The following is a 20,352-nucleotide window of genomic DNA, read 5'->3' as shown; positions in this document are numbered from 1 at the left end:
AGAAAGCCAGCGTTGTGGGCATCCTGCTGGAGAGAGAGAGAGTTTCAGATCGGGAGGAGAAAGAGAGAGGGGTTGATGTTGATGACGTCATTGTAATTCTTTAATTAGTTTGAGGGCAAAATGTCATTTTCTGTTAATTTGTGTAGGTGGGAACAAAAATCTCTTGCTGGGGTAAGTGAGATAATTTTCCCTCATTTTGGGGCTTTGGGTCAAGGACCCTTTTTTAAACTAGATTGTAGGGTTTCCAAAGAGTTTCGGTGGAAAACATCCAGCAATATCTTGCTCCCAAAGAAAACATACTTGCTGTCCAAGTTTCTCTTGGCTGGCGTACTCACTTCCCCAAATCATATGCATTTTGAATTTAACTGTCTATAAATAAGCCACACATGTTCAATCTTGAATGGTGTATCATTCTCTCTATCAGTTGGCCAAAATAAAATAGTTGGCCTAAAGAAAGCTTAAGCTGTCGGAGTGACGCCGTCCGGTGTCAGCCACAGCTCTCCGACAGCGCTTTCTCTTATTCCTTAGGGTTCCGGAGGGCATATCTCGCTTCTTTTAACCCTATTTATTCCACAATCAACACAAAACCACCAACAAAATATTGTATATCGACTTTGATCAGTTGATGATGCTTCGCAAAAGAGCAACTACTCAAACATATTCAAGACCGCACCTTTCAAAGAAATCAAGGAAAGAAGAAGAAGACATGATCACCCAATTACCGGAAGACGTTCGCCGCCACATTCTCTCGTTCTTGTCTACTAAACACGCCGTGTCCACTACCATCCTTTCAAGAAGTTGGAAAAACCTATGGACCTTGGCTTCAACCAAAAACCTAGAGCTTGACGACAGCATACTCCTCCATCCCGAAAGTAATTCCGAAACCATTCACCACCATCCTTCTTTATTTTCTGATTTCGTGAACCGTGTACTCGGCCTCATCAGTGTGCCATGTATTCAAACACTCAAACTCTGTTGCTCCTACCCTTACGACCCAGATCACATAAATTGTTGGTTACATACGGCATGCAAATACAATGTCAGTGAGGTTAATATCAGAGTATACGGTCAAAACCCTATCAAATTGCCTTCGAATTTGTACGGTAGTACTTGGCTGGTTGTACTGAAATTAAACGCGAATGTAAGTCTCGACTTTCGGGACTCCATCTCTTTTCCAAGACTCAAGGTGCTTTGGATAAAGGTTTATGACACAAACGATGTTAACTTGACGCAGAAGCTTTTCAGAGATCACATCTGCCCTATTCTTGAAGAGTTGTTCATAGAGGGTGAAATATTGGATGAGAATAGCAGAGTGGTTTTGTTGGTGATATTGAGTTCACTTAAGAGGTTGAAAATTGAATACCGTTTGGCACATAGTTTTCAGGGTGGTATTGAGTACAATTTTGTGTTGCATTGCCCTAACCTTGAGTGCCTTGATCTCCGTGATGACTTCTTGGCCAAGTATAGTGCTAGGGATTTGAAAGTTCTTGACTATGCAAAGATTAGTATTGGATACCCCTGTGCAGATTATGCGGCATTTGATCTTTATGGCGATGTAAATCCCTCCAATCGTGCGTTTGAGGTCCTCAAAGAACTCTCTAATGTCAAGTCTCTATCATTATCTGGTGGTACTACAAAGGTATGCAGTTCTCCATTCTCTCAGCTAGGTTTTTATAGTACTACTTAGTACGGTATTTAGTCATGGTTAAACTAATTTGGAATTTATCTCATGGCAGGCTCTCAGTTGTTCATATGAGACTGCACAACATACCGGTTTAGATGATGATGATGAAGATGCATTACTCATCCGCTTGAGAAATTTTGAGCTGTATTTTCGATTTTTGACCTTTTTGGAGCTGGGTTTCCGTACCTGTGAGAGCTGGAGTTTATTGCCCTTATTACTGCATAGCTCGCCTAATGTGGAGTACCTTATCTTAAAGAAGGTGAGTTGACCCTGAATGAACCAACTTTTCCTGTTTCAATTGCATGTATGAACCTGTTTTCATGCATGGTGTTTCTGAATGATCCAATTATTGACCCTCTTTTCTTTTCTTTATTGTGACAGGAATTGGATTTAACTAGTTGTCGTTACAAAACAGTATTCTTCTGGAGACCGGAAGGACCTGTTCCGGAATGCATGTCTCTTCATCTCAGAGAAATCGAGATCTGGGGATTTCAGGGGGAATCGCAGGAGTTGGCAACTGTAGAGTTTTTTTTGGGGCATGCAGAAGTGTTGCAAAAGATGACTATTCATGTCCAAGAAGCATCACCAAACATGATGTTTTCCGAGCATGTGTTACAAATCCCCAGAGTTTCAGAAGCATGTGAAGTGGAGATAATATCAACAAAAAGTTGCATACAATGAAATTTTTTCATAGACCAAATCACGTTTACTGATTGAAAAAAATTAATGAAATCAAGAGTTGTTGAGAGTTTTTGTCCACTGATGTTTTTCAACCTTCTTTTCTTTTCTTCATATTTCTAAAATTTCAGCTGCCATTTATTTGTGAGAACCTCCAGTAACAGCAAGTGAATTTTCAAAATGTCGGTTTGTTTGAAACGACTGACATGTTCCCTCTGATTAAGAATTAGCATATAATAATGAACATTAATGATACAGCCTCAATAATGTTGGTGTATCTTGTAAGCACAACAGAGTGACTTGACCTTCATAACAAATGGGTAAGAAAGCAGTAAATAACACAATAGAATACATAATTTCCTATGTATCTGCAAAAATGGTTGAGCTAAAAAGTAAGATAATTAGACACATACAGAGGGGTTTCTATGAACTCTTTTGCTAGTAGAAACATGATGGGATTAAACTCCTTAAATTACTCCTTAAAGCCATTGTCATATAGCAGTATCACTCTGCATCAGGGTCCAACCTTCTCTGGATTGCAGCAGCAGCCTGAAATGAAAAAAGGTGACAAAACATAAAAATCAACAACACGATTAAGTATTACACCAAGTCAGCAAAAGTTAGTAATCCCTACCTCAAAGTTTCCGATCTTGTACTGGTAAGCCATCTCTTCCCGGAGTTGAGCTTGCTCTTTCATTGCTTGTGCCTGGCAATTCAAATGGAAATGAAGAGGGAGGAAGTTTATTTACAATGAAATGTACAATAAACAAAGTAAAGCTATGACAACAATAATGAAGCAAAAACTGACCAGTCCACTCTGCATAGAGCACTTCAGAGCTTCTACTTCTTCTTCCTTTTGTTTTTCACGGACTCGCATCATTTCTTGCCTGAAAGACATTAAGATAGTATTGACTAAATCTCTTCCAGGCTAAACGACTATTTACTAATAAATTGCTAAACCCAACAGTGTAATCATTGCAATATATTTGGGTTAACAAATCCAAACCCACATTGTCCTATTCATATCCCGCAATGAAAAGAAGTTGCCTAGACCTTTTGTTTTCTCGGAGCATGAAACTGCCAAAATAAAATGCAAAGAATATTCCAACACAAGTGCATTGACCCATAAGTAAATTGTGTCATGCAATTGGCCAAATAACAAACTATAATGGTTTTTTTTTTTGTCTTCTTTCAAGGGTGGCTTATGAAGAACTTTTTTATGCAAGAATATTTCTAAAGAATTATCTCTGTGAGTTCAATTGTTCTGATATAAGATACATAATGAAGTTACTAGACTAGGTCTAAATGCCGGAACACGAGTAATTGAAACATTAACTATATTAAAGAAAATAAATTACTCTATTTATGAATTGAAACAAAATATTGCCGTAACTAGTCCTTCAAATGAAAGAAGCCCTATAATATTTAAATTCACCAAAATTCAAGTAGAAGAGGTAGCTTGACCAAAAATAATTAACATAAAAGAGTTAGCAATGAAGCATACCGTCGCACTTCCTCATCATTGAATACAGTACGCTCTGTTTCCACAACCTTTTTAATACCTTTTTTCATTTCCTTTTCCATTTTATGCCTGTAATAAGCATCAAGACTATAATACCTGCAATCACAAAAGTTAAGCAATTACTTGTCATTCCATGGTGCTACATGGTATTGTTTCAAAGTTTTGTTAGTGCGCTGCACTTTCACAAGTTTCTAGTGAGGAGAGTGCAATTTCAAAGGAAGAACGTACAAACACTAAGATAATTTTCGATGAAAACACCAAGAATCTAAGATATAAACCAACAGAGAGTATGTTCAACCCTAAAATAAAATAAGTTCTTAATTTTGCACATTACCTTCCTTTATTTCTTCCCCAAATAACAAGCTCGAATGTGTGTGTGATTAAAACAAGTAAAAGAACTTGTTTACTGTCCCTATACTGTTTGATTAACTTTGCTTCAGTCATATATGTCATTAGTCATTACGTACCCTTATCCTTGACGAGAAAGATCGATCGAAAACACTTCAATCAATTAGTATACACTGCAAAGTTGATCTCTAACTTGAAATATCCCTATACTGTCCCTATAAGGGGAGTGAAATCCACACTCCCCATTTTACAATCTATACTCCATGTTTCCTTTTTTAGTTTGTTAATTTTTGTCCTTTTGTAATGTGGATTGTAAACATGTGTTGTTAGGATATACTAAAAAAGGAAACATGGAGTGTGGATTGTAAAATGGAGAGTGTGGATTTCACTCCCCATATATATACTATGATACATACATATGTAATATCTATATATGTCTCTGTGTGTGTGTGTGTGTGTGTGATCTCTTACCAGATATTTGACTTGTTATTTGCAAAATTATGAGTCAGGACTCAACCACATATTCAAACATGATTATTATAGATCCTATTTCACAGTCAACAACAACCATGCTAGTGTATAATTCTGTATAACAAGTAAATGCCTGGTCACACATAGAGTTAAGAAAACAACCCCCAAACAGATTTAGACATCCAATTTGAAGTTCTTTTCGTTTTTTTTTTTATATTATTGTGAATAGAAATCCTTACACTCAAAATAGACCCATGACAAATCCAAATTCATATGAAGGATATTCAACTTAAATTAGATAGCTCATACAATTCATGCTCCTCTAAACGCTTGGAGAAAAGTAAGAAAACTAAAACCCCAAGTTCAGAATAAGCTGTTTGTATAAAATTAGGCTATTTATATAAATTTAATCAAACTAATATAGGTGTCTACTCTCTACTGAAAGGTTTAAGCTACATAATTTACAAGAAACAAAATTTTAACCTAACTCCCTACTAAAAGGAGAGCACAACTCTGACATCATTAGGGCAAGGAAAAAACTGTACGACTTTTTCATATCTAGACAATCTAAAGCTTAGCGTATAAACTAATAGAATAGAACCTTACTTTTTGGAAGGGAATGTAGCTGTGTTGTGATCTTCCATGAACCTATAAAAAGGGAAATAAAAAAGGGAATTCTCAGCTTGCATTGTAAAACTCAAAATGCAAGAAAGGTAACAAATTTCAGTCACCTTATTACATAGACAGTTCACGCGCAAACACTTACTAAATGAGAGGCCAAAATGATAAGAAGAAATACATGCGTTCCACGCGCAAACACTTACTGTTTGAACATCTGCTTCTCTTCCCAATTTGCCAGATGCTCCAGGTTCACCTAAACAACCATGAAACAACTATCCTTAGAGTTCTATTACCAACAAGTAACTGATAAATGCATTACAATAATCATAATCATTACTGTCAAAGAACAATGTCATTACGGTTTCATGGGTTGGTAAAAACAAAGTAATTGGCATTGAATTACCTGTTTTACTTCTGCCAACCATGCAGTAAACTCCGGTCGTTTGTTCCTATATGACAGTAAACATCAAAAGGGCAAAGGTTAATCAACTAATCCCTCATCAAAAATTCATTCTTTACTCATATACACTCTGCAACACACTAAAACTACCCAAAACAATTTACAGAAAGTAAATTAGCTTCGGTTAAACTAGAAATCAGATAGCAGTAAAAACAGAATCTGTAAACCCTAAAACAAATCACAATATGAACTTACCACATATCAGTCTCTCTGATAATCCCATACTTCCCCCAAGAATCTGTGACCGCTCCTTTCTTACCTTTCTCCTTCTTCTCCTTCCTCCTCTTCTTTCTCCTCTCCTTCTTCTTCTTCTCCTCTTCTCTCTCTCTCCTCCTCCTCTTCTTCTCCTTCTCTCTCCTCCTCCTCTCCTCTTTCTCTCTCCTCCTCTTCCTCTCCCTCCTCTTCCGCCGCTGCTCACTCTCGCTATCGCTACCGCCCTCACTCACCGACTCCGAACCCGAATCCGACCCGCTCTCCTTTGACTCTTCCGACTCCGAATCCGAATCGTCGTCGCTGCTACTGTACCGCCGCCGCGACTTCCTCTTCCTCCTCCTCCGCGCGTGCTTCTCTTCATCGCTCGATTCGGAGACTTCCCGCGCTTTTCTTCTCGATTTACTGCGCCTGGTTTCCTCTCCGGAGTCGCGGGAATCGGAAAGCTCTGTGGATTTGCCGGATTTTCTTTCGCTTCCGTCGTCTTTGTCTGAGGTTTTGCTTGCTTTCTCCAGAACGGCGCCGTTTCGATCTTTTCCCATTTTCCTAATTCAGGGAGAGACGGGGAGGTGGAGGAGTTCGTTCCTGTCTTTCTCAAGAGCGTATTGATATGGACCGCAGTGAATGAATCGTAGGCTATGTAACATAACATAACCCAATTCTTGGCCCAAATAACTCATACCCCTTTCATATTTTTTATTTTGTTTGTGACAAAAATTTTGTTAAGGGTGGTTCTAGTTAAACAAATTTGGAGGTCCAACTAGAACCACATTTATGTTAAACAATTTCATTATATACTTGCCTAGTCAGCTGTGAATTTAGGGATGAGCAAATGGGGCGCTGGGTCGTGTACCGGCGGGCCTGTCCCCATATTTGTCATGCAAGTGCCGGGGTGGATTTCGTTACACCCCGTACCTAATTTAACCTATTATCAGCTTATTGCTAGTAAACGACGATTTTTACTTCCTCGATCTCTGTTTTACCATTTAGGGGACTCAAAAATTGACTTTCTCTTTAATCTGATCATTTAGAGTATGTTAAACCAAGTTCGTAGACACGTGGATCACCAAAATCGAAGTTTGTATGGAAAAGCTACGACCTAAAAACCTGAGTTACTATTTCAGACCTTAGTATATATAGAAGGACTTTCTATTTCGGGAAAGCCATTTCCAATTCACACTTGACCCTATTTCAGTTTTGACCAAACTCAAGATCCAATGAGATCTCCGTTGTCAGACCTCCTCTAAGCACACTGCTGGTGGCAATCAAACCCACTCTTTCTCCTCTTTGAATCCACAAAGGTATTACGAGTTGTAGGGACTTGAAAGAATTGAAGAGAAATCCTCCTCAATGCCGCGCCGATAATACCCTCCAGAATATATATATATATAGGATTTTTCTCAGGTAAGGATGTCCTTACCTAAGGTTTAGGTACGGATTTGGTGTTTTCACCCACTTTCCGATCACATTTTCACATCTTAACCGTTCAGTTTTTAGGTCCTAATGTATAGATCACCTCTGCAAAATTTCAGCCAAATTGGTATTCGTTAAGGCGTCCAAAACTGCAATTTACACGAACGGACCGAATCTGTCGAACCGGAACCGTTCGTATTTATAATGGTAAATTGCAGTTTTTGATGCCTTAACGATCACCAAATTGGCTGAAATTTTGCAGAGGTGATCTATACATTAGGACCTAAAAACTGAACGGTTAAGATGTGAAAATGTGATCGGAAAGTGGGTGAAAACCGGAAATCTGTACCTAAGACTAGGTAAGGACGTCCTTAGTGTAGCCGGACTGTATATATATGTATATATATATATATATATATATATATATATATATATATATAACCAGTCGATAATACCCTTTGATGCGTCATTTAGTCAACAGTACCCTCCAGATGGCATGAGATGGTTAGTCGGCAGTACCCTCTAGTCATCGCCTCCTAGTATTCCGGTTGGCAGTACCTCCGATAGGTCATCTGGTCGGCAGTAATCTCCAAATGGCATGAGATGATTAGTCGACAGTACCCTCTAGTTATCGCATATTTTATGTGGCAATTTGAAATGATTTTTCTTTAGATACTCATATCCGATTTCATGATGATTTACACTTAGCGATGTGATTTAAAAGTATTTTTTTCGAATTTGTATTGCATGCTCAGATTTTTAGAGACTAAATTAGGAAAGCATTCAAGTTTGCCTTATTTTCTTTAATTACTCATTTATTTTTCGTACAATCACTCTAATAGTTTTAAATGCTTTTCCCTGAGCTTTTCGGTTTTTCGTTCGTCTACAGATTTGCCAACCTCGTGCCTGAAGGAGTTGAGGCTTAGGATCTATAGCTTCCATTTTGATTAGTAGGTTACTGTTTAACCTACTTATGTAATATATCGATTTAAATTCTTAGATTGCTCTGATCACCAAACTGTTAAATTGTGTTGCTAAGTTAAATATCTAGAATTTGAACGTTATTTATACTGGGAGAACCCTTGACCAAAATAAGACTCTTAAAACGAAATTGAAGGCCAATCTAAAAGAGCCGTCATATTTGAAAGGACTGTCAAAGGCCGGAACTCAAAAACTTTCCTCTTCAACCTCTTCTTCTTCCTCCTCCACCACACTCAAAAACTGGGTTGTAGATGCTACATCCATGTTAATAGATTAGCCTAACTCTTATCCTCACCACAAGTTGCAAACTCTTTTCTTTGGCTCTCTCGGCTTCTTTCCTCAGGTTAAAAGAACATTACTCTATCTTCTCAATGGTTTTTTTTTTTTTTTTTTTTTGCTTAGTAGGTCCTCCATTGTTGGCTTGTGTTAATTTACTGTTTTTAGTCATAGGTACGGTATTTTGTCTTGAGTAGCTTCAAGCATAAAAGGACTTCTTTTGAATGCTCACTTTGTGGGTTGCTCTTGATTCTGTATGAGAATGTATTTGCTGTCTGCCATGTTTTTTCAATCTGTCAATTTTCACCGGTAAGTGCTAACATGACTAAAGTATAACCCACTTTTTTTATGACATATATGGTGATAACTTCCATGCGAGTTCACTCAGGGTCAATTTTTAGCCTTGGCCATATATATAATTGGGGTGTCTCCTGCATGATTGAATGCCAAAAACTAGTTTGGTGGGAAACACTATAGGAAGTAATTGATGGATTAGTTAACGATTGACTACAATCAATCAAATTGGAGAGTACAAAGACACATGCGATCAAATTAGAAATTCGGGAGCACAAATGATTTTAACTAGGTGTAAAATTCAGGAAAATAAAATGATTTTAGCTCTACAATCATTGAGTAAAAACCCAAAAATATTTGTTGAATAGAAATTACAAGAAGTAAACGACGTACAATTGAATAAATACAGTTATTAATTGGTACGTACCCCTTAAATTTCATCATCTAGAGATTAATTAGAACGTCCTTTAAGTAATGAAAAGTAATGATTAATTTCTGATAGCATTAATCAACTAAGAGAACTGATTCTGGGATGAAAATGTTTGTCCAAATCTCCAAGTGGAAGGAACAACGTTGTAAAACACTAGGGCTTTTCCATCAATCAAAGTGAGCTTGAAAGAAAGTTGTTGGTTTCTCAGGTCGATGCTGCTTTGCCAATTCGCACCCCAATTCCTATGCATCGGTATCCATGTGCCGCTTCTCATCCTCGACCCCCTTATCCACGCCCCCTTCGCGGCGCCGCTTCCGCCAACATTCGATATCATCACCATGTTAAAACTCAACTGCCCCTTTAATGTGAATCGGACTCCTCCTCTTCGTTTACAAGCCACCCTTTATTTTCATATGCATACACATTAATTAATTTCAGTATATATGATGGAATGTTTAAAGTTTGGGTAAAGCTATGGTACGTTAACATTTCTCATACATGTCATATTTTATGTAATATTTACCACTTTGAGGACTCATGTTACCACTTTGAGAACTCAAGTGGTAATTAAAAAAAAGTTATCAGTCTGATAATTAAATAAGGTCCTCGTTAAAGTAAAGTAGGTAACTAGAAAAAAAGTCTTCAATAAGGTAAATAAGGTCCTCGTTAGAATAAAATAAATTCTAATTTGAGTAATTAAGTCCTAAAAGTTGTAATTGCGGTAGGTTCTTATTTGAGTAACTAAGTCATAAAAGTGGTAATTGTATGTATATCATATGTTAACATATTATAAAATTTCCCTCCTTAAAATTTAGATAATTATTGCATGTTGTCAATAAATTAAAAAAAAAGCCTAACACGTTTTGGACTTGAAAAGGATCCAGAGGTGGGTTTTTTTCCTTATACAGTCACGGCAGAGCTGGCTAGTATGGCCATGAAATAGTTCAAACTATGTCCAAGTTCGTTAAATATAAATGAATGCACAATATTTTAATATGGCCTTGATTAACAATATAATACATGCAAATCAGTTTTAGTTGGTCGACTTTCGTTATGCATGTGCAAATGTTCAATCACTTTAAAGCTTAAACTCTATAGTGGAGACTTTCTTCAAGTTCGAACAATCCGCTCTAAAACCAAATTTGCACGTATTATATATGTTCCCTTATTATTTTGTTACTAGAGAGTAATATTAATGAAGTTACCTTCTGTAGATCACAGGAACAATGCCTTCATTTCCTTGTCGTGCAATGCGAAGAAAAGCCGGCATAGACATGTCGAAGTGGTGGTGAGGGGGATTGCACCACCCTCCATTGTTGTTTGGGGGGCAGAAATTGGTGGCTGATACAGTCACGGCTCGTCGTTGAAGGCACCACTTTGGATCCAACTTATAGTTGCACATCACTTGGTAACAAGCACCACATGCCTCGCCACCTCTGAAAAGTATGCCACTAACTGCTGCTGTGTTCACTCCGAACCCCGCAAGCATTGTATTTCCATAACCACACGCACCTCCTGTATAATGTAATTGATAATTAACACTAATAATTTACATTTAATTGATGCATGACCACCATCATATCTGTGAAATATATAAAAGAGATAGCAACTCTACGTATTATATACATGTAATTTCACTAATTTGTAATTCATATATAATGATTACCAAGAAGTGTCCTCTTAATAATATAGATAAGTGAACCATATACAAAAGTCATGCACTTTATAGTTTAAATGCAAAAGAAAAGATTAGTCGATCGAGTTGCGGATCTTTTATGTACCTCATCCTGCAAGAAAAATAAGTAAAACTACAAAAACGTTGGGGGTTAGAAGTTTCAGAGAACCTCTTGAATTCATAACCGAGAACTTTAATTGATATCATTTTAAATAATTACCGAACTCTAAAAGCTTAATCTAGCTAATTTATCTCGAGGGTGAATAATGATCATCTCCAACTTGGAGTGCAGATTTATATGTATCTTTTCAAAATCTACGTTGTGACTCACCAAGGGTGGCAGGGTCCTCGTTGACCCCATAGAAAGTTGCATGAGCGTTAAGCCAACCATTAGCTTGAGCGCCATTGATGCCCTCCAAAACTACACTAACAAAGAAGATAATCTGCCAAAAAAGAACACAGAAAGAACCTGCAGCAGCTTTCATTTTCTCTTAACACACGGAATATATCAATTTCTATATTTGTTCTCAGCAGCCAAACTTAAACTTGATGTATTTCTTGAAGAAAGCAGCAGCTAGCTTCCATTTATAGACTGATGGATCAAATAAACACGATCGTCGTCGGTGAATTAAATAAGACGCGCGATATGTAGAAGATTGTTGAAATATACAAATCAGTACTCACAAAACGCGTTCTTTCACGTCCTATGAAGTACGGAAAGACATGTACGTTTGGGAATGACCATTTTAATTTTCAGACACTGAAGAACAAGTGCATGTGAGGTATATATTAGGAAGCAGCTTCTGCGATCTGTTTTTAAAAGTCACAATGTCGGTGATTTGTTGCCCCCTGTTTATGGCATATTATTGCTGCATATATACGTTGGAAATTGAAGAACTATGCGCTACTAGAAATACCCCTTTACCCTTATAGACTTATAGTTAAGCAAAACCGGAAATTAAGAAGATTCATTTGATCGCAATCGCAAACACTAAGAATGAATGCTGAAGCCAAATCTCTACAAAACGATCCTGAAGTAGTATCATAACTCATAATCAGCTAACGTACTTTATCTCTTCATGAACAAAACGGAATTGCATTTGATATGATGCAAGCAATTAGCCCATTTAACTCGAAGTTGCTAAGGTACAACTGTACAAGATGAGGAGAGTGAACCAAACTTGGAACTAGTGAGGAGCCACCCCCCAACCAAATAATCTCTAATTCCGAATTCAATAGGTTTGATGATCGTTATAACCTCTGCTGTAACAAGCTTCGGCATATCTAAATTACTACAAAAAGGCACTAATAGTACTATATCAATTCCTCTGTAATCCTGAGACACGCCATCCCTATATGACGGTGGCACCCTTCCACACCCTATCCAACCAAAATAAGAGGTGGATACCAATTAACTTCAATAAGCTTAGGTGCCCAACAGCGCCAAAAACTTAACACTACAAAGTTGCACCCTGAAATAAAATTGAAATGTACGTTTTCATTTCTTATAGGATGAAAGATGAAATTGAAATTTTTCGAACAACGCAGTATATAGTGAAGAGTGTACGTTGATCTCTGTGCATATTGCATATAGTTAGCCGTATTTATTTGGTGAGTAGATACGTGGGCGCAACACAAAATCAAATGCACTGCTGGATGCTTGGTCTGACCCAACCTATTACTTCCCCGCAACAAATGGATAGACGCAGAGGAGCTTATACAAGTGGATGCATAAAATATAAATACAGATGGGGCAAATGGAAACTCTGTGGAGGCTGTACTCTCCTATTTTAATTTTAACCGAAGAAAAGAGCTGTCGAAGCTACATAAGTGGACAGATATCTATCTATCAATCAATACTGTAAGAGTGTGTTTGGATGAGGGAAAAAGTGATGGAATTTAATTGAAAGTGAGGATTTCATAATTTCTAAAAGCCAATTCCCTCGTTTGGCATTATCAGATTGGAAATTTTAAATTTCTCTGTGGAAAAAAACGAAGGAATTCGTTATTTAAATTCCTCACTTCAATTTCCACCAAAATAGGTGTCATTTACGAATTCCTTTGTAGTATTCAATTTTTATTTCCAAAACAAGACTTTTTTCTATTTTATATTTTTATTTATTTTAAACTTTCTTAATTTAATACACATTTCAAATCCTAAATAGATGCAACCAAACAATAGAAATTGCAATTAATGGAATTTTAGATTGAAGGAGTTAAAGATTCCATCATTTATAAATTCCTACGGATTTTATAATTTTCTCATCCAAACGTACCATAAAGCGAAACATTCAACCTTCACCAAAAATTAGATTGCTCAAAATACCCGTTAGCCTAAAAAATATTTATTATGAAATCATCCAGATAGTTATTTTAATAAAAGAAAAGGCAGAAAAACACATATTAAAAAAATTTAAGAAGTGGGTCACAATTAAAGAGCGTTCGTCAATCACGGATGCATGGCATGACTGTATGAGTATGAGACTAGTAAATAAATAAACAACAAAAATACTAAAATTGTATAAGATTCTCACTGAAAAGAACCAAACATTTAACCAATATCTAGATTTAAATTGTACAAGTGAATTCAGTTCATGTTCCAACTATATAGGATATAAGTCATATAACCTATATAGTTGCGAAAGCAAATTCCAGACCGTATGCAAAGGAATGATGCTTCCCAATCAATCGGTGCCGAATATTTTTAAAAGATGTTTAGGAAATATGCTTTCTAGTGGAAGTGTTGAACCCACAGTTTCTTACTACCTACGAATCAGAGACTAATATTTTTAGACCGAATAGTTGTGCTCTTCATTTTGCATATAAGACGATCAGTCCGTGGGCTGATCGAAGCTAAGCACGCTAGCTATAGCAGAACGCTATGCACTTGTACCAGATAATCCAGGGGAAATTTGGGGGTTACACAGTGGGAAGTTACCATTAACCGTATGGAGTTACTAGAATGTTGAAAATAACAATCAAGGGAAAAACACTTCGATTAATAAGGAAAAAAAAAATGAACCAATTTAGCATTAGAAATTTTATGTACAGATGTCTCGATAATACAAGAGTCCTTCGTGCAAAATCTCTAACAGCATGTCTAATCTATAGGGACGGCCATTTCTTACAACTGTACAACAGCAAATCTACCAAAGAATATGTTCAGACTTCAGAACAAGAGAAGACACAAAATAAAGCAGCAGAAAAGAAAGATGGTGACTCTATTAAGAGATTTGTCAAGCTGAACTTCCTGTCTTCTCATCCTAGGACTGCTGGGCGGGTATGAATTCAGATAAGGATAAGTAAACAAATTTGTGTCTGAGCTGCCAAACATCCTTGCAAACACAAACTCTCCAACCATTCCTATCGTTGGATTGGATAAATGTGTCAACATCGTACTGCCAAGATAAGCTGATTCTGAATTTGTGGCATAACCTCCATAAGGGCTGTATTGATCATAAACTGACTCTGGATGTGTTTGTGCATGGAAATAATTTGAATGAAGTTGCTGTCTTGAAGGTGATGTAGGGCTAGTAGATGTAATCAAAGTGTCCAACCTAGGTGGTGGTCTACGTGGTACGACCAGATCCAAATTGGGTTTCTTTCCTTTTGAACCTGCACCACGGCCATAGAGGGGAACCACTGAGGATGGGGAAATGTTAGCCTTACAGACAGGACAGGTTTGCTGCAGCTGGTTTGGTTCATCAGAAGCACTCGGGACCTGAAGCCATTTGTAAATGCAAGGCCAGCAGTACAGGTGACCACAGAGTGTCACCACTGGTTCATGTGCTGAATCAAAGCATATGTTGCACTCAAAGCAGCCACTATCATTGTCCGAGACTGTAGTAGGGGCTGACATTGATTTCCACTTCTTGACCGAAACATCTCCATCTGACTCAAAGTGTCCCTGAGGCTCAAAGAAGTTTTGTTCCATGGCGAGGTGTTCTGTTATAAAATAAAGTAACAACATGAGTAAGCCAATGCACACAAGAAGAGCAGAACAATTAATACCTACTCAAGTAAAAATCAAGTTCAAATACCAAGCACAAAAGTATTCACAACGGTGCGAAAACAGTTGTATCTAGATAAATTCACCTCCCCAAGAAAAGAAATATATATCATACTCAAAATGCCAGCAACTGACAACTTTCCCCAACCAAATTTCTAAACAAACACAAAGCATCTAGAAAAGCAGAAATGAATAAAACAAAGGAACAATCATATAAATTAGTGCATGGTTGTTTAACTTTAAAGTAACAAAATCACACAAGAGGATAAAGAAGCATCAATTGGCACTGGCTCCATGATATTAAATTGGAGGAAATAATAATTATCACAGATAAGAATAATAATTATAAGGGACCCTACCTATCTTAGTACCAAACAATTGAAAAAAAAAATGACTAAAATTCCACCAGCATAATCATGGTTGTACCCTCAATTTCACTTTTATGTTTATACCACAGACCTCTATAATCAAAGGCCATTCTCCCTTGCACCAAATTCTCAGTAATTTTTTTCTGTATCTCAAATAACAGATCGTGTAATAAAGACCAAGACTATGTTTCTTCACATGGTCGAGGGATGAAGAGAGGTGCTGTTGCAATCTTAACAGTACTCGATCCTTTTGAGACAATAACTTGTTCACCAGTACAAAAGATAAAAGGGGTCACTGCACTAGGTGAATTGTAGGAAATGTGACTTCAAGCACATCAACAATTTAACACAATTTTAACCTAGTAGTTGCCTGCCATTCTATCTTGCATCTGACTTCTGAGGGTTAGATGACCTGACTTGTTCAACTGTGAATCTTATTAAACTACTTAATACTTTTAGAAAAGGCCAAATTTCCTACTTGTTTTTCTCCGGATACAACCTAGTTAAACAAAAAAAAATAACTTTTTTTCTAATTGAGATCATAATGGTTATATTCCAAGTTTTAGCAGTTGCAGCAAGTAATATGAAGGTGGACTGGTCTCAGAAGGAAAAATCTACCTGTAACATATCCTACAAAGGCATTAAGATGAAAGCCTGAAAGGGCATTTATCCTCGAAACTGGGAAAAAAAAAAACTATACATTGAGAGTGAGGATGTCCATTGTTCGATGACAACTGAATTGAAAGTGAGGATGTCCATTGTTTATGAAACTGCTTAAAACCCTTCAGAAACTCAATTATCTAGAGCTTAAAACCCGTCATAAACCCTCCATAGCCAAACAGGTTCTGCCATCATACAAAATTCTCTCTTGTTCCTAATTCCACAATTTCCCTTCATTATTTTTATAACTCAGACATCCCGGCAACATATCTAATACATCTATCTTTGATAAGACACATAGCCAAAGACTTCTACATATCAGTTTCAAACAAGGGTTTCTTTCACAAAAACTCAAAATGGGAAAACTTGTCTCCAAAAGAATCAGTTTCATTGAAAAAAAAAAAGTAAAAAGAAAAAACTTCGATCAAAAAGCAAAAAAAGAAATCGACCCATCATCGATCTAATCATGATAATCAAAATCAAAGCGAAACCCATCAAAGAAAACTCACAAATTCAAGAACTTTGGCACACAAATTCTGGAAACAGATCGAGAAAAGGTGGAAAGGAATCAGAGATAGAATGCTTACCGAGAAAGAGTTGAAACCGATGAAGGTGGGGAGTGTAATCGAAGGGAGATCGGAGCGAGCGAGAGAGAGATGCGGGTTTGGTTGCTTGCGTCAAAGAGAGGAGGAAGAATAATGGGTTGAGAGCGAAACAAGGAAGAGATGGGTTTTTATAGAACAGAGGGAGTGTTGGTAATTTATAGAAGGGTATTGGCTCCCTGTTTAAATACAATAACAATCTTAGGAGTTAGGGATTACTACACAAAAGAGAGAATATGACTGTACTTGTAACCGCGTCTCGTCATTGGTTTGTGGATGGTTCCAATTCAACGTCTTGGACCCGTCCTGTTTCTTCCTCTTTCACCTTTTTCTCAATTTATTCTTCTTCCCCAGTTTGATTTTTTCTGTTATGATCCTGAGTTAGTGATGGGATTGTGTGTCACGTGTGAGGAATTTGGTAAGCATCTTCCCTTCTTTTCTGAGAAAATTATATGTAGTAATTATTGTTACTTAGATAAAAGTCTATTCTTTGTAGGTAAAGAGGTTTTGAATTTAACTTTTGTAATCGTCTCTACTCTTTCTACTATGATAAAAGAAAAAACAAAATATACCTACGTAACCAATCCAAACTAACCTCCTCAGTTGCACAATAGTTGTCAAGTTACACAGTTGTACCATCAATGAGACTCCAATGTAGCTTGTCGAATAAGCAAACGTCTCAGGCTAAACGTCGCAATGTACCACATATTGCTAGCTTGCCTGGAGAAGTGGACAGTCATTTCCCCTTAAGTAGACACTAAAAAGACTGTTATCGGTCAGAAACATAACCAAAAGGACCAGCCCACTGCCTGTTATTTATAAATCACAAATCTCCAGTAAAAATTATGGAGGGTTTCGGTAATATCTGACATCATCATGGCTAATTGTTCATTTGGTTGTGAGTTGGATAACTCACGATCTTCTACTTTTATATGTAGATTTTTTATAGATGATCTAGAAAATGTACAATTTCGATCCTTAAAACCTCTTTTGGAGCAACATATCAAACAAATTGTTGCTAAACATGCATTTGAATTAATATACTCTTTTAATTTAGGGTTGATTAGTTTAGGTATAGAATTTAAGTTGATTTTGTTCACTTATTAAGGTCTAGCTTTCGAATTTTGCTTGAAGTTCTCAATTTGAGAGCTAAATATTATATTTCAAACTTTATATAAACCACATGTGAAATAATGATTCGTTAAATGCTCTATTACACTCTACATGAAGACAATGTATATAGAAACTAACTAAATAAGTTAATTAGTTACGAAACCCTAATGTCCCCACGATGAAATGACTAAATACATTTGTTCGATTCCACTCCATGATTCTTAAATCTCAAGAAAGTACCAGTTATATATGAACTGGTAACATGCAAAACACGAACCAATCTATCTAGCTACAGCTCTTGTACATGTTTTACACATATATGACATATGTGAATACATATGCAAGAAAATTACAGTCCCCAGTGGGTCAAAAGAGCCAAGCAGCCAGTTATGGTGGTTTAAACTTTAAAGGGCATTAAAAAATGCATCAATTTGCTTGGTTCTAAGAACCTTCCTATGAACAACTTTACTAGAAGATTAATAGAACCCACGACCGAATCACCAAATGCCACGTACGACTTCCTTATTTTCCTTGACCAAAGGCGCCATGATGAAAGAGAGAGAAGAAAACTCTGTTAGTCAGGTAAAAAAACGACGATGGGGAACACAGTGTTGTTTGGTTTAGTGCATGTTACTTAACCCTTGTTTTTGACAAATCTATGCGAGGCTGACGAGGTGGCTGAGACCAACAGCAAATACCATTGACCATCGAGAAGAATGTGACTCGAAGTTTAAAGAAAACCCTAGAGGGTTTGATATTTGAGGGCTCTGCTGACTAGGACCATTATCTTCTTCCCCCAGTCTTTGTCTGCAGCATGTGGATTTGGATCTGAGATTATGCTAACCTTGAGAAACAAGAAAAAGATACTGATTATATTTATACGTGACCGTCGAAGTGTGTATAGAGCCGTTAAGGTTTGCGGCGCTGTTCATGGGTGTGGGGCTATAGTCAGTCCCAGTGTCCCATACACATTGGTTTTGAGACATGGTTTGTGATGGCTCGAAAACAACGGGTGGTAAATCTAGAACCTTCTTGGGATTAAAAATTAAACATTTTCCAGAAACAACTAACTTTTCTAAACCGTTAACCAATGGCCCCCGGATTCCAGAAGCTTTTAGCTTAAATTAAGCTTAGAGAATAGGAAATTGGATAAAACCGTCAGCAGCAAAAATAGGAATGTATGGAAAATGTTTGGGCAGGTAAAAAACTTTTGGAAGCAACCGACAAATAGTATCGGTCCGGGTCACTATACCAAATAATCGTACCTAATAAGTTCGTTTTTTTTTTTTTTTTTGCCATTTAATAAGTTCGTATTTTGATCACCGCTACTTTTTAGTAATAACTAGTTGCTAAGCCCCTGCAGCAATGAGGGGTAGACTTGCAACATACATGGGTAAAATCGTTTGATCACTATTCATTAAATAGTAATAAATAGTGATTTGGGGTTTGCCTTTTAATATAGAGTATAATGTTGTTAGAGTTGCGGTTTGTAGTGCATCAATTGCTTGGCTGTTGTGGACGTATAATGGTATAGAAATAAAATAAAATAATATATATATATATATATATATATAGAGAGAGAGAGAGAGAGAGAGTTTCTAAAGAGGATGTCCGTAGCCCAGAAAAAGTGCGGACTTCCCTCATTTCTCCGTGATCAAGCTCTGACGGTTCCGAATCTGTTGAACTGGAACCGTTCGTATTCATTGTTGTAAATTGCAGTTTTGAATATCTTAACGATCACCAATTTGGCTGAAATTTTACCGAGATGATCTATACATTAGGACCTAAAAACTGAACGGTTAAGATGTAAATGTGTGATCGGAAACTGGGAAAAAAATGGAAATCCGTACCTTTTGCTTAGGTACGAACGTCAGCATCTGAGAATGGCTGTGTGTGTATATATATATATATTTTTTTTTTTTGATGGTTTACTCTTATTAAAATTCAAGTAGACCAGGTCTTTCCTTTAAAAAGGAAGAAGAGAAACACGACATAACAACAGTTCAGGTACTGAAGTACCAAACCATTATTTGAAAATATATATATACAAATCCTATCCAGTTGAAATTAACGTGTGAAGTTCGAGTTTTGGGTCACTTTTCGGTTGCATATCCACATCTCGACCGTTCAGTTTTTAGGTACTAGTGTATAGATGCTCTCTGTAAATTTTCAGCCAAATTGATGATCGTTAAGGTATCTAACTCGCTTAAACCAATGAACGGACTTAATCTGTCAACCTGAACTGTACTAGCTTTAAGGCAATTATCAATGCCTTAACGATCATCATTTTGGCTGAAACGGTCGAGATGTGGATGTGCGACTGAAAAGTGACCCAAAACTCGAACTTCACACATAAATTTTCAAAGCGGAGCTCCGCTCTGGATAGGATCTGTATATATATATATATCTATATATATATTGCAAAGTGATAAACATTTATTTTATTGTCTAGTTACTTTTTCTAAGGCGAAGTTATCATTTATTCAACTTTCAATTTTAATAGATTCTTTTGTTAGTGGAATTTTTGTCAAAGAGAA

The 20,352-nt window shown here is 36.9% G+C and overlaps 4 protein-coding genes across 4 annotated transcripts; 1 reads left to right on the top strand and 3 right to left on the bottom strand.

The window, feature by feature from the left end:
• Positions 1 to 424: 424 nt before the first annotated feature.
• On the top strand, positions 425 to 2,468 carry LOC133727938 (F-box/LRR-repeat protein At4g14103-like). The gene is made up of 3 exons (XM_062155356.1): positions 425 to 1,639; positions 1,737 to 1,943; positions 2,066 to 2,468. The coding sequence occupies exons 1-3, from the start codon at positions 626 to 628 to the stop codon at positions 2,363 to 2,365; spliced, it is 1,521 nt and encodes a 506-aa protein (XP_062011340.1). The 5' UTR covers positions 425 to 625; the 3' UTR covers positions 2,366 to 2,468.
• A 110-nt stretch (positions 2,469 to 2,578) lies between these two features.
• On the bottom strand, positions 2,579 to 6,632 carry LOC133727939 (stress response protein nst1). Its single transcript, XM_062155357.1, has 8 exons — positions 5,980 to 6,632; positions 5,728 to 5,773; positions 5,528 to 5,577; positions 5,310 to 5,351; positions 3,867 to 3,980; positions 3,171 to 3,249; positions 2,997 to 3,068; positions 2,579 to 2,911 (listed from the first exon to the last, which is right to left on the bottom strand). Exons 1-8 carry the CDS (start codon positions 6,534 to 6,536, stop codon positions 2,867 to 2,869), a joined length of 1,005 nt encoding a protein of 334 aa, XP_062011341.1. The 5' UTR covers positions 6,537 to 6,632; the 3' UTR covers positions 2,579 to 2,866.
• Positions 6,633 to 9,259: 2,627 nt separating this feature from the next.
• On the bottom strand, positions 9,260 to 11,602 carry LOC133733915 (expansin-A12). The gene is made up of 3 exons (XM_062161561.1): positions 11,395 to 11,602; positions 10,594 to 10,903; positions 9,260 to 9,789 (listed from the first exon to the last, which is right to left on the bottom strand). Exons 1-3 carry the CDS (start codon positions 11,546 to 11,548, stop codon positions 9,471 to 9,473), a joined length of 783 nt encoding a protein of 260 aa, XP_062017545.1. The 5' UTR covers positions 11,549 to 11,602; the 3' UTR covers positions 9,260 to 9,470.
• A 2,459-nt stretch (positions 11,603 to 14,061) lies between these two features.
• Positions 14,062 to 16,845, bottom strand: LOC133727937 (E3 ubiquitin-protein ligase RMA3). Its single transcript, XM_062155353.1, has 2 exons — positions 16,688 to 16,845; positions 14,062 to 15,008 (listed from the first exon to the last, which is right to left on the bottom strand). Exon 2 carries the CDS (start codon positions 14,995 to 14,997, stop codon positions 14,233 to 14,235), a length of 765 nt encoding a protein of 254 aa, XP_062011337.1. The 5' UTR covers positions 14,998 to 15,008; positions 16,688 to 16,845; the 3' UTR covers positions 14,062 to 14,232.
• Between the last annotated feature and the right edge of the window lie 3,507 nt (positions 16,846 to 20,352).

This window comes from Rosa rugosa, chromosome 2, assembly GCF_958449725.1.
Source record: "Rosa rugosa chromosome 2, drRosRugo1.1, whole genome shotgun sequence".
Taxonomy (NCBI): Eukaryota; Viridiplantae; Streptophyta; class Magnoliopsida; order Rosales; family Rosaceae; genus Rosa; species Rosa rugosa.
This window is presented reverse-complemented; position numbering and strand designations above follow the sequence as displayed.

Coding starts and splice junctions, on each gene's coding strand:
- LOC133727938 (XM_062155356.1), top strand. CDS start 626: ATGATGCTTCGCAAAAGAGCAACTACTCAAACATATTCAAGACCGCAC. Junction 1,640..1,736: donor TATCTGGTGGTACTACAAAG/GTATGCAGTTCT, acceptor ATCTCATGGCAG/GCTCTCAGTTGTTCATATGA. Junction 1,944..2,065: donor AGTACCTTATCTTAAAGAAG/GTGAGTTGACCC, acceptor TTATTGTGACAG/GAATTGGATTTAACTAGTTG.
- LOC133727939 (XM_062155357.1), bottom strand. CDS start 6,536: ATGGGAAAAGATCGAAACGGCGCCGTTCTGGAGAAAGCAAGCAAAACC. Junction 5,774..5,979: donor ATCAGAGAGACTGATATGTG/GTAAGTTCATAT, acceptor ACTGTCATATAG/GAACAAACGACCGGAGTTTA. Junction 5,352..5,527: donor GAGAAGCAGATGTTCAAACA/GTAAGTGTTTGC, acceptor CCCTTTTTATAG/GTTCATGGAAGATCACAACA.
- LOC133733915 (XM_062161561.1), bottom strand. CDS start 11,548: ATGAAAGCTGCTGCAGGTTCTTTCTGTGTTCTTTTTTGGCAGATTATC. Junction 10,904..11,394: donor CGAGGACCCTGCCACCCTTG/GTGAGTCACAAC, acceptor TACATTATACAG/GAGGTGCGTGTGGTTATGGA. Junction 9,790..10,593: donor GTTCCTGTGATCTACAGAAG/GTAACTTCATTA, acceptor ATGAAAATAAAG/GGTGGCTTGTAAACGAAGAG.
- LOC133727937 (XM_062155353.1), bottom strand. CDS start 14,997: ATGGAACAAAACTTCTTTGAGCCTCAGGGACACTTTGAGTCAGATGGA.